The sequence below is a fragment of the Hylaeus anthracinus genome, unplaced genomic scaffold, assembly GCF_026225885.1.
Source record: "Hylaeus anthracinus isolate JK02 unplaced genomic scaffold, UHH_iyHylAnth1.0_haploid 11994, whole genome shotgun sequence".
In the NCBI taxonomy this organism is placed as follows: domain Eukaryota; kingdom Metazoa; phylum Arthropoda; class Insecta; order Hymenoptera; family Colletidae; genus Hylaeus; species Hylaeus anthracinus.
The window spans coordinates 5,850,382-5,863,706 of record NW_026534341.1 but is presented as its reverse complement, the minus strand read 5'-3'; the positions used below and the strand labels follow the sequence as shown (position 1 = coordinate 5,863,706).

At 43.8% G+C, this 13,325-nt stretch overlaps 1 protein-coding gene across 6 annotated transcripts in view; it reads left to right on the top strand.

Annotated features, from left to right (window-relative positions):
- The window catches only part of LOC128888444 (cardioacceleratory peptide receptor), a 51,689-nt gene that overhangs the window by 32,692 nt on the left and 5,672 nt on the right, over nt 1-13,325 (top strand). For all 6 annotated transcript variants that reach the window (XM_054145310.1, XM_054145308.1, XM_054145313.1 and 3 more), the window contains 3 exons: nt 7,021-7,156; nt 10,951-11,148; nt 13,140-13,234. In XM_054145310.1, the coding sequence (XP_054001285.1) occupies nt 7,021-7,156; nt 10,951-11,148; nt 13,140-13,234 (429 nt within the window). The remainder of the gene's footprint in view (nt 1-7,020; nt 7,157-10,950; nt 11,149-13,139; nt 13,235-13,325) is intronic.

Sequence of the window (13,325 nt, the reverse complement as noted above, 5' to 3'; positions counted from 1 at the left end):
AATGCCGGAGCATCCCTCGAGATTTCAACTAGTTTCTTCGATCCTCGCCCGTGCCTCGACGTAAGAGGTAATAAAATGCCGTGAAAGGTACTTTTAGGTAACCTTTGAAGGATGCTTGGGGATCAACGCAACGATAGCCTTTGACGCTTCTGATGCTCTATCCCGCGTACCTTTTCTTCGTTTAATGGAGCGTTGCCTCGCGTTGAAAAAAGTCTACCAATACTTCAACTTCTTTTTCTGTCGCGAAACGACATTTAAAGAATGGGAAATAAATTCCTAGACTTGGAGAACTTAACAAACGAATATTCGATACGTGCAAAGTATAATTACGTCCTATAAATTCTCTATCTTAATTATCTAAGAATTTGCAATTCGATATACGGTACATTATATCTACCGTGTCTGTCCATTGCTCGTTACTTGCGCGGGTGTTCGTACAAAGTGGTGCGGTATTATCTGCATCAACTAGTTCCAACTACTTGCAAGTAGTTGTAAGATACTAACATGGACGGGAAACAGATAATAGCACCGTCGATATCTTCAAACACCGACGCTCAAGTAGAATCAGTGAGTAATAGACAGACGCGTTAGCCAAGTCGTGCCGAATACACGACTGCTTTCGAAACTCGCAGCTTCCTATGAAAAGATTCCGAAATATCACACGCGAGAGTTGTCTATGGCGAGATTTTTGTAAAATTTTCAAGCTCGACGTCCGGCCTTTTCTGTGAAAAAATTCGAATGGAAATTTCGAATTTGGATTTTATTGTTAGCGCGCAGCGTGCACGGCGAACGATAGAGGAGAGCTCGTTGAGCAGTGTGCATGGCGATACTGCGATATTGCGTGGCGCCGCCATAAAGGCATCGAATCCAGCGAGTTAATCGAAAGCATAAAATTGCGTCAGCCTGTGTGACTGGCGTAAAAAGACATGGATTTTCTCGACGTCTTCGCACGGCTGTCCGAAAATAGCTACGCGTCAGGAGATTCGAACACTCGAACTTGTCCAATAGTTCTGTGTCACGCGCACGATGACGTTGAAAGCATAAATTCGGTGCTGAACGAAGGAGGGAAGAAAAAAAGGAGAAGGCCAATGTGGCAGTTACGCGGGAACCATGGTTTCCGTCGACTCGGCGATATTTTCTCGCCGATGGCTCCAAGGTAATTTGCCGTTCGGGAAGAAGTACCCGGACTAGAAGAAGCTACCCCTCGCTGTCCACCCACAACCCCCCGAACGAGTAATCCGTGGATCAGCGACGTACCCGAGAAATCACCCCTAGGCAAATGTATTCCGAAAAACTGGCCAAATCCAGTGCGTGGGAAGATTATTGCCGGCCGGCGCCAACTTCTCCACTTTCGAAATTCGTTCCATCTTCTTGGACAAACGAAGACTCGTGACGACGATGGCTACGCTGTTTTCTCCTCTCCTTCGATAGCTTATCCGTTATTTGTATGATAGGAAAGGATTACCTCGCCTCTAACGACGTCTCGAAGTTGGAAATACTACGATCCTCAACCCCCAGGGTTTCTATTCCGTAACTATTCGGACATTTAGAATTCTTAGAGACTATCGCATGAGCTAAATTTGATGCCACCACTTTATCGGAATGTCGAACCTAGAGAAAATAACCCAAACCTACCTCCAATTATTTTATCTAACCTAAACGGCCGATCTCGTGTTATCCAGTCGAGATTCGACACCTTTCCAATGAGGTAATACGCGTCGTTTCACTTCCAAAAGCAACGCGGATCCCAATTCACGCTCTACTTGTGCGAAAGGAGCTCGTATTTTAATCTAACCAGATGCAGAGTACGATCTATGCGGTTAGATAGCACCCTTTGAAGTCGCAGTAATATTCATTTCGGTTCCCTAAGGACCATGGTTAGAGAACCACGAGACCTCGATACCGCTGGTGACGTTCCGGGCTTACTAAATTTGACCTCTATTCCATTGCAAGATTACTTGACAATCTCTGTTGAGTTCTTTTCGAAAATTAATTGCACGGAAACCGTTCCTTTTGCCCATGCTCTATCCACGCTACAATTCGATTAATTTCAAAGTATATTAGTTTACCCACTCGTGCATTAATGCCTTTATTATTCGTATACCGCTAACAATCGAAACTTCAAAATAAAGCATCGTACCTGGCCGAGTATCGCGTGCAGTCTTCGATGAACCAAACCAAACGCTGTTCGACTCGAATGTATTTCCAGTATCTAATTCTCCGAGTGCGTTTTACGTTCGTGCAACGTCAAAGCGAGTTTATTCTGAATCGAAAAATGGTGTTACGAGGAGATCCCTAGGGACACCTGTTTCAGCCTTGAGTTACCGAGTCCTCCAGCAATCCGACGTCGTTCTCTGCGGGAAATTAAACGAAAACGGTGGGTGGTTACGTAAACCAAGATGGCGCGCGGTTCTAAAACGATCGAACCGGAGTCCCGAAGAGAAACGCATCCGTGTAAGGTGAAAAGCTAACGCCAGTCTCCACGGAGCCACACGCGAGTCTCCACCTGCGAAAGGCGTGGATAACGTTGCACATGCAACTTTTCTCGGCCAATTGGCTCACGCACGAAACACCGCCATTCCGTTCGAGAAACGATCTTATTATCGCTCGATGAAAATACGGCGTTGCGAGGATTTCGCGACCGTGTTAACTTTCGTTAACGCTACCTGCTAAGTGGCTTTGAACCGGTGGCTTTGTTCGGATGCTTATTGGAGCAGTACGGATTCCAGCGCCCTTTGTTTCGATCCGTGTAGGCTGCCTCGAGAGTTTGTAAACGCCCTGGTCTCTCGAGGGGTTGTATCCAGCTGGATATTCGAAGATAAACCTCGATTTTATGAGTGGCTTTAGGTGAACTGTTAACCCTCCTCTGGGTTGAATCTGGTCGAGTCTAACTTTCAATATTATCGAATTACACCGCGGAGACTTGGGAAACCATCCACAAATTTTGATATATTCAAAAAGAAATAGGCCAATCTGTACGTGATGTTCGAGTTTTCAAAAATGTATCGTGTCCTCTTTATTCATTTACCAGTCGAAAAATTCCTGTGGAAAAACGTCCATTCCAATTTGAGAGGTTCCCAGGTCGTTTTCACGTCACAGCGGTCCAATGTTGTAGCTTAATGAATTTTCAATATTTTTTGGTGATACTTTTCCATCTGTGTTTCGAAACTGTACTTTTCACCGATGTAAAAGTACCAGATAGTGAATAGTAAAGGTACTACTATCAAAGAATTCATAAACTCGAGACATCATTTCGAATATAAAATTGTACGTAGTCCTTTGAACTGGTGCGTCGGAATACATAATGGCAAATAGACCACCGAATGGCAAGGAGAATTAGATATTAACTCGGATCACAGACTAGGACGTCCGATGGAGAATTACCTGATCAATCGATACGTCTGTGTCATAGCTTCCATATTGGACGTAGTTGTACAGTCGAGTTCGACACAGTATGGATTGTTAGGGGAGAATATGCATCGGTTGCGGTAAACTTGTAAGTTTTATAAGATCAGAAATTCTGTAATTGGAAACATAACGGAACGTATAATCAAGTTTTAATGTCATAATGACAATACTCGGTTGAACCAATTTCCGCGAATAATCGTAAAATTCAACCGTGGGATGGACATATAAATCGAGTCGTTAGTCGGATAGTCGCATCGATATGCATTGCGGAGTCCTGTATGGACGATCTGACCATATGGCAAATCCCAATGAGAACCTCAGCTGTGCCATTTCCATCGGATGTAAACTCGGTTCATCAACGGTCCATGGAGAACGTCGAGGATGCATCAGCTGTTTCTAATCTATTTCAATTCAGTTGTCTCGCAGGTGAAACAATTATCCGTATCCTTCATTTCGTGCTATTGAAACGTGCTGCTTTTAAATCGCGAACAAGCGGATTCAGTGCTCGCAGTTAGAGCGAATGAACTAACCGAAAAATCCTGGAAACATTGCATCATGACAAGTCAATTATTGTTGTGTTGTTTCAGTGAAAGGAAATATTTTCATGAAATAATAGTTTGAATCCATAGGGATGGTGAATCTTCTCTGAACGATTCCCTCTCTAAAAGGCGCGTGATAATCCCCACTGCAATTTTAGAACTGCCACAAGAGCGCCAACGCTATAAAGTTTGTTGTAACATTTTTTTTTTTTTTTTAGAAATAAGAATTCATTTCGGTGAGACATACAGTGCAGCCACGACAGAAATCGTAAATATAGGCTGCGATTTGACGCCACCGTGATAACAGATTACATAGCTTAATAGACTATCGAAACCTTGATTAGTTAATTAAACACTTCCGTATCGGCATGTGCGACGAAAACGTGATCCGAATTCCAATCGGGATTGATTAATGATCTATAATCGGCACAGAGCTTGCGGAATTAGCGAAATAACGATATCCCACTAATCGAGCTCGCACGTTGGCGAGCCCATTGAATTGATTGCGACGAGAGACGTGTGTAAAACTACTCCACGAGGTTGGCTGCTGGTGTCACTTTCATAGATATCAGATATTTCATAGTTAGTTAGTCGCTTCCTTGTTTCCATTATTACGATGCGGTTTGTAGCCCTTGTTCCAGCACGCGATAGCTACTATTGACAATTCAACGCGTAATTGTTCGGTGATTTCCTTGTTTAATTATTGTTTGAACTCTACTGTTCATCGAATTTTAAATTCACGTCTTAATTATTCCCAACAGGTGTGAAAAATTCGAGCATATTATTCCTCTGCTGCGACGTTCTAACTGAACAGCAGAGATAAATTCCCAGCCTTTGCTGGCTCCTCTGCGCGATCCTCGACGCAAAGTCTTCTAATTACTTGTTTAATCTACTCCCTCCTTCAATGTAAGCACTTCTTAGTACGTCTTCAATGCTTTGACGTCAAATGGCTCCTACATCCATCATCGTTTGCTTTTTCGTGTAAAATTCATATGCGCATCGTCGTCGCTATTGTCACAGAAAAGCCACTCTATTGTATTACTTCGTATTTTTATCTCGACGTATTCGCGTTAAGTTTCGACGCGAATAAATTTCGCATCAGTAACATTAAGAGAGTTTTGTCGCCAGGAATCGAGGGAACGTTTAATTATTGCCGACATCGCTGTTCCGCTAATTAATTTTCGTTATTATCTTTACCATTTGCCTCATTGGAATTAATTAAACGATGAGCTGACTCGATCGGAAGTGTAACAGCCACGCTGTAATCCCGGATCACGACGCAGCTGCGACGCTTCGATTGTCGCGAAATTCGCCGATAATTGGACCGTTTACTTTACATTTAAATAAATAAACACGATACCGTTACTCGAGAATGACGGAGCAATCGAGTCTACTCTGGTGTAATTGCTTTAGTTTCTGTTACAAGACCGAAACGCGTGACTATTCCCCGACCGATCGAATAGGTTTGGTTCGAGAATAGTCCGAGTGTATTTCGCGTTTAGATCTCGCGGGCTCGCAACGAAAGCGATGCGTGTGCGTGGACGTTGCAGGTGGTTCGCTGCGAAACCTGCGGCGATAAATTTCTCTCTTAACGAGATCCCACCCACTTCACGAGAAGGCACTGGCACCGTGTATCGAAATGGAAACTAATAATCCGCCGTTGAGTCGAAAAGGGCAGGTCGACGACTTCCGAGGCTGCAAAGGACGCATGGAGCATCGGCCGCGAGCATTGATTTTCCATAAATGACCGATGTCGTCAAATCCGCTGGAAATACCATTCAACCGAGTCTCGAGCATCGAACTTCTCCTATTTTGCGGTTGACGTGCTCCACGATTTACGAGCCACCGGTTTCGCGTCTGCCTTCGAGAACTTTTTAACTAAGCCCGCGGTATCCCAAATGCAAAACGAACTGACGCAGGGCCGACTTTTAATCTCATTTTCGTCAATCAAGCAACCGTGTTTTCTTCGTCCTGGTCACGTAATCGAACATCTGTGTACGTAAATTAACTATTTACACGTGCCATTATTGTCTTTGTTATTTTTTCAAAGCTAGATTCCGTATAAACTTTTTTCGCAAGATCCGATAAACTCGTCTAATCTAACGAACTCGTCTAATAACGAAACTAAAACATCGACAAAAATTAAATACATATTTTCGAGATTTTTCGTGATCGAATAAGGATCCTCGACATTTTTCCATATACGTAATTCCCGAAGAATAATTAAACGTTCCATTTCCACGAAGGCATTCTGAACATGTTGTACAACCCCCCGCTAACGTTTCGTCGATAACGGACCCTCGACTTTTCTGTCGTATCGTTTTCCCATTATTGGTCACGGGGCCGCACAGTCGTTGAATCTAAATTCCATTCTGTTTCCCGTATGTTCGCCTGGCTCGTTACAAATTGCTCGTTTGCCCGCTTTAATAATCCTGTCACGGAGGGAATTTCTCGCAGAACATCGACTCGTTCTAGATCTCCCCGATCAGGGAGACGGGGAGCATTAACGAAGCACCGATCGCGAGCGACCGATCGCCTCGGTGACGTTCCAGTTCCTCGTAATTATCCTGTTAATAAGTACTCTTCGTCCGATAAACGTTGATATGCGAGGAAACGTCGAATAAGGTACCATGGATCGCCATGGCGACCAGAAACGTAGAAGCAGCCACCCAAGCAAAATCACTTCTATATATATTTTTCTATATATTTTTTATATTTTTCTATAAATATACTTCTATTGCATTCTCCTCTGCAGCCCGTCCAGGCAGAATCTGCGAATAAACGCGCCCCTAAACGATCCTATATTCTCGGTAACGATAGTAATCTGGCCAAAGCTCTCGAATGTGAGAATCGTTCGCCAAAGAACGCGTTTGTCACCCGCCCACGCGAACAAGTCAATTACCAGAAAGCTCGTGTTTCCGGGCCAGCAAACGGGACCCGTTGAAGGTATTTTAAATTAATGGAAACCGGTCCGCGGGCCAATTGTCTTTCAAAGTCCCGCCCTCCTCCTTCGCAGCAATCGTTCTTGCCTCGGATTTCTTACCAGGTCACGCCGTCCCTTCTTCTGTTACAGACAGAACAATTCACGGTTCTGTGGCTGCTGTTCGCCATGATTGTCGTGGGCAATGTCGCGGTGCTGATTGGCCTCTTATGGGGTAAACGACGGAAAACACGAATGGACTTTTTCATCAAGCAACTGGCGCTCGCAGGTAAGTTCCTTTAATTAGTTAATCGAATGTCTGGTTTACGAAATACCTGAGAAGATGTAAAATATCAAAAATTCTGAGTACTGCTAATCATCGTACTGTGTAATTTCATTTCGGCAAATATTTCTGTGAAACTTATAGTGTCGAAGATATCCGAGGTGATAAGAGTTATTACCCAGTAGGACGATGCATTTTTATTACATTCGAAATTTTGTCAAACTGATTGATAAAAGTCGTACTCGCATTTCCCAAAAGAATGGATGACTAAAAAATCAAAAAAATAAGACACTGGGCATACAAGAATCGCTAAGAAATCGAGCGTCCCTTGTTGCTGCATACAATTCAATCAACGATTACCTTGCTCCCGTCTCGAGAGCTCGTAAACCCGGTCGATTATCGAATGCAGCTCTCGACGCGATGTTACAGCGAATTTCCTCGACGGTTTGTCGAGCAGCGTGTTTACGCGACGTGGCTTAAACCGAGCGCGAGAGAACACGGAAACAGAAGCAGGGTTATGTCAGCGGGTAAGGACAGTATGCATAAAGTAACATCGTCGTAAGATGTCAAACGCGTCGTAAAACGACGAAGTTTATTTTTGACTCGATACTAACTTCGTCGTCAAAGCTACTACTAAAGGATTGGCGTCTCGGGCGCAAGTTCAAGGAAGCCCCCGATTCCGCGACGACTTTCAGCTTCGATTCCAGTTCTGCGTCGAACAATCCAGCGAGTTTAACGCGGCAAAAACAATCCACCGATTGTGGAAGCTCCTGAGATGGACAAAAGTCAAGTTATGGAGCTATAAAGATTTATAAGCGTACTTTACGCTACCGTTCGAAGGATAGTAGGTTGTTTTTGGCAGAGATATCGATGTTGGTTCGACGACAAAGTTGAGCGAAGCGGAATGAATCAGTTTTCGGTGAATAATGACTTTATCTAGCTTTATAACATCGTAGCTTTTGCAAGTTTACACGATTTATAAAGAATTAAAGAAATTGCCATTTAAAAAGAGAGTGCAAAGTTTCAAAACTGTCGAGCAGTTTTCGTTATACGTCTTTTAACGATTCCACCGCGATGTTTCTCAAATTTCAAAAAGCCTGCGCGATACCTATAGCCGCGCATCGCGTTCGTTAAAAAAGTGAACAAATTTATGGAAATCTAATATACAGAGAAACTTTTTTGCTCGTTACAGCCTTCGCTACAGGTCTCGTTATACTCGTGCTCGTTACGAAGGAGATCGATTGTAAGGATGGAAGTAATCTGTACGAGTACATATTTCATGTCTCGACGTCTAGACCGCACTGGTGGAATGGTTGAATACTCGTTGAAATGAAGCAATTATCTAAAATAACCGAGTATCTAATAAAAGATACATGCTTACATCGAAAGAGTTAGTGAAAGCCTAATGTGCTCGTAATTTTTTTCTCCTTTAATTTCTAAAAGTTTCCGATCGAATTTCATCCAAAATCTTCTCGAAACGCTTCTTCGACTTCGACGCTACTTGATGTCGCTACTAGTTTCGAAAATAAACATGATTAGCAGGGTGCGTCAAAAGTAATTTATCGCACCGTGTCGTTCACGATCTACAAGTCAAAACAAGGGAAAAGTTCAGACAAACATTGGCCCGAAAGTAGGTCCTCCAACTGGTCTTATGTTTTTTTCCTACTGCAAGCATTCTGTATTGATCTGTGAGACGACCCGCTTCGAGTGGAAATAGTGTCTGCGAGTGCAAAAAATGCGCCGAAATATAAACGACGTTTTACAGACCGTGTAAAATCGACGGACGTAAACCCGGTTGGCCGTCCAATGACAATGGCCGGCTGCCACCCGTAAAACCTATCGAACGACGCGTAAACGTGACCCTGTATCGGAAAACGAGTATCGAAGCTCGAGTTCCCGCTTTTCGAGAGAACCGCTCGCCTAAGTGAGGAGACATTTCCAGCGAGAAGGAAAACGAGCCAAAGGTGAAACCGTTCGCGCATTGCTCTGGCTGTAACAGCGACTTCCGCTTTATCGCACCCGAGGGAGGCGCATTTATTTTTCACCGGATGGGTGAGAAGATCAAACGGGGAAACATTCGACGTCCCACGCCTGAGATATAATTTTATTTATTTTTGGCGATAGAGTAAATAATCGCAGCAGCGAGTGCGAGAGGAATAGTTCCTTTCAGGCGCCTTCAAACATAAAATTCGTTGAATTAACCAACGACTGCGTTTTATTTTGAATAAAAACTGACTAGAGGAACTTCAACTGATCTCCAAGGATGCGAACAAACGCTACAAACACTCGTCAACAGTACGAAACATGGGAAGATATTGCCGCGTTGCGACAAGTCAATTGGTTTGGCCTTCGCGCAATAAATCCCAGAGCGAAACGAGAGGAAGAATATCCACGAAGATCATCCTAACCTGGCCGAGCATCGGATGGGACACTGCACGCGAACGCGAAGACAACCAAGCAGCCAAGAATCAACCAAGAGTCGACGAAATCTGGAAACGTCCGCGCACGTTTACGAGCGAGTAACGACCTGGCTCGATCCGCTTTAAAAGAAACGCGAACAGCGGTCCCACGAGTGCGTCATAAAATTCAAATTTGCGAACGTTCCAGCAAGATCGTTGCCCCCCGAGGGCGATAAATTACACCGAATATGAAGGCGTAAAATTTGAATCGGCTGTCGAGAACGTATTGCGATCGAAACGAACGCTAAAACCAAAGCGTAGTCAACGCGATCGATTAATTCTTTCATCGACGCTCGACACGAGGATCGCCCGGCCATAATCTGCGTTATTACGGGGCGGACAAGTTCGAATCGAATTTCAATATCGAAGAGAATATATGACTCGGGACGGAGGCCCTTAGGGTGAAATCTTACTCTCGAGGGTTTTTTTTTTTTACGGCAGTCAGAATGGCACATCCCGACTCGCAACACTCGATGAAATATCCTTTAAACCTCGTCTTTATAGGCATCCTCTCGCCACGCGGCGAATCAAACGGATCGTAAACTAAACGAGTCGTTCCTGGATGCTTTTACTCGTCAAAACTACGCGAACATTGTGTGACGCGTTCCATTAACGCTTGGGATTCATTCTTTGCTCAACCTCGATACAACTGTCCAAGAAGATCGTTCTATCCAGAAAGGGAGATAGATGAAATTTAATTGTTATTTAAATAAGGATACTGAGGTGAAATATGTAATAAAAATGGAGAAATTAAAATATGAACAACGCAGGTAAAAATATATTAATTTAATTGAAAGTAATGTTACTACATACATGGGCGTCAGTGCTTTTCACTGAAGAACTAACAAAATTAATTCTAAATGTTAACCGTCAAAGGAAATAAATTTAAATAAAATTCGTGAATTTTAATGATGTTACAAAAATAAATACCATGACGTTCGATTATGTAGTATCTCCAATAGTCTAAATAACATTTACTCCTAGCAGAAATTTTCACGAATATTTGTCTAGCAGTTGAATTGTGCTTCTGTCTCTTTAATTCAGTCTACGTTGCCCGAAATAGAGCTGAGTTGTGGAGCATATTACGGCGTCGGTTCGAGAAGATAATGAGTACGCGACTACGGAGTCACGCCGTCTAATAGAGGGTTAATTGCGCCGAGATCTTTTCGGCGGCATTTCGAGAGTGGAATTCGCCGTTAACGAACTCGTCGCTTTTTCCAAACAGGTCCCGTTTCAGTACCGCGCGTTCATTCATTCGTAAATTAAGTGTACGCGGAGCGGAGGCTGTTTAATAATAGCGTCACGATGAATCACCTCTCCGCGTTGCATATCTTGTTGCAGATTTATTGGTCGGCTTGATATCCGTCCTTACGGATATAATTTGGAGAGCGACGGTGACCTGGCACGCGGGCAACATTGCCTGCAAACTGATAAGGTTCATGCAAACCGTTGTCACGTATAGCTCCACGTACGTGCTCGTCGCACTGTCAATCGACAGATACGACGCCATCACGCGACCCATGAACTTCACTGGCAGATGTGAGTACGCAAATTTCTTCATTATTATTTCTCATCTATACTATAGGTAGCTTCTCCGGGAGCTTCTCTTCTATTTTTTTTTCTATGCTCTTTTCTATATTGCAATCGTTTCTGTTGCGGTACGAAGCATCGCAGCGAGGTCTCTGGACCATTGTATTATATTCAGCTCTAAAAATCAATACCAATTCGCTACCAGAATATTCTCTGAGCAGCTTTCAACAACTCTCAGCTGCTTGAAAATCTAAACGAGTTGACAATTTCGTACCAGAGTCGATCCACCCTGGACTCAAATTTTCAAGTTCGAATGGAAATAATTGCTGTATATTCGGCTAAAAAATCTAGAAAAACTTCACCTCTGATTCCCCGAGCAACATTCCTTCAGCGCTGTTCTCGCGTCATCGATGGCGAGGATCATCGTTAACGATGCTTCGGTTGTCCGCGCTTTATTTCGCCATGGTTTTTCACCTTTCGACCCGGCTTGTCGCGTTTCTTACGGTACACAGAGGAGCGTTATGACCCGATGGAATAAAATGAAAATAAAACCGTTACGCTCGCGGTAGTCCGACGGTTGAAAGCGATTTCTTGGCTAGCAGTAAATACGAGCACGCTCGAGATGTGCGCGAAGGAGGAAGAGAAATCTCTGAAGAGATCTCTGAATCACTGTTTGCCCGTGATGGCGTTGAAACGTCGTCGAGTCTGCGGTTGACGCTCCGCAATTCCTTAATACGCTTGGGAACGAGTCGAAGATAAGGTGAAGTCCAGCCCTTCTATACCGCCAACGCGATTCCCCCGGATTTTCGCTCGCGAAAGAAAGAAAATGGGAAATCGTGAAACCGTTGTATCGTTCGCTCGATGGCGGAGGCAGAAATTGCAAAACCGCGCGGAACGTCGTAATTCTGGCATAACTTTACGATCCTGCAGACGCCATAGTTACTAGGATTTATATTTGCGCGATAATCCGTCTTGTGGAAGTGGTCATTCCTCGAGAAGGGGGGCTTCCCTGAGTGTTTGGGAAACATGACTTTTGTCTATAAACAAGAGTCGAAGCTTTCAGCTGTGCCTTTATTTACTCTACCATCTCCTATAATTTCATTTCATACGTTTATTGCACTTTTCACTCCTTTCTGTATCACCTTTCCTCTCGCTTCGTAACAAGCGCGTCAAAGATTTCTATTTTTAAATAAAGTAAACAGAAACGCAGTCTACAAAGACACGTACAAACGTTTAATTAACGCCGTTTAGAGCAACTTTATAACGAGGTGGTCCAGAAACGGAATCAATCGAAACGTTCGAAGCCCGTGACGAAGAACAATTAATCCCTATCGCAAAGAAAAATGCCCCTGAACGGATTCAACCGTCAACGTGGCGATTAATTCCTTCGTCGACAATCGAAATTGCGTTTCCAGCAGTGCGCGATACTGCAGTTAATTCAGCGTCGATTTAACCGTAATCGCGACAAGCTGTGTCAAAGGATGTCATTCCACGGGATCTCATTAATATTCATGACAGCCGAGTTTCCACTTGAAATTTCGCCTGTCGTCATCGCGACAGCTTATTTCCCGTTGCGTACTTAAAAGGATCCCTAACGAACCGTGCTAATAACGATCATGTTAATAATACCGAGATAAAAGTGCTCATCGCGTTAAAGTCGACAAACAGCTTCGCGGAAGTTTCTTTATTACGGCGGCACGCGTAGTTACGGTCACCATTTTTTTCTTTTCTTTTTTTCCTTATTTTCCGTCATTACTCGGCAGCTGGTGGCGAAAGTTTCGCGACCACGGAAACTTGGCCGCGCACACCGAAACTTTTGAAATCCACAGACCCACATCTGTTCGTTCACCTCGCGGCACTGGATGCACCGACGAACATTCAAGTCGTTTATAAAATTGCCTTCGCATTTTCGGGGCTTTTATCCGCCGTTCGCGCAATATCCGTTGAGGTTAAATCGGAGTCACGCAAATATAAACAACATTTCAACTTTTTAATAACAGGGTGGAGAGCCAGAGCGTTGGTGGTAGCCGCCTGGAGCCTGTCGGCGCTGTTCAGTCTCCCGATCATTTTCCTCTACGAGGAGAGAGCTATACAGGTAGCGGATCTCATACCGTATATCGTAATATATGTATTCCGCGGAAAATCGAGTTTTCTTTTAGTAAGGACGATGTTTGCCAAGTTAGATT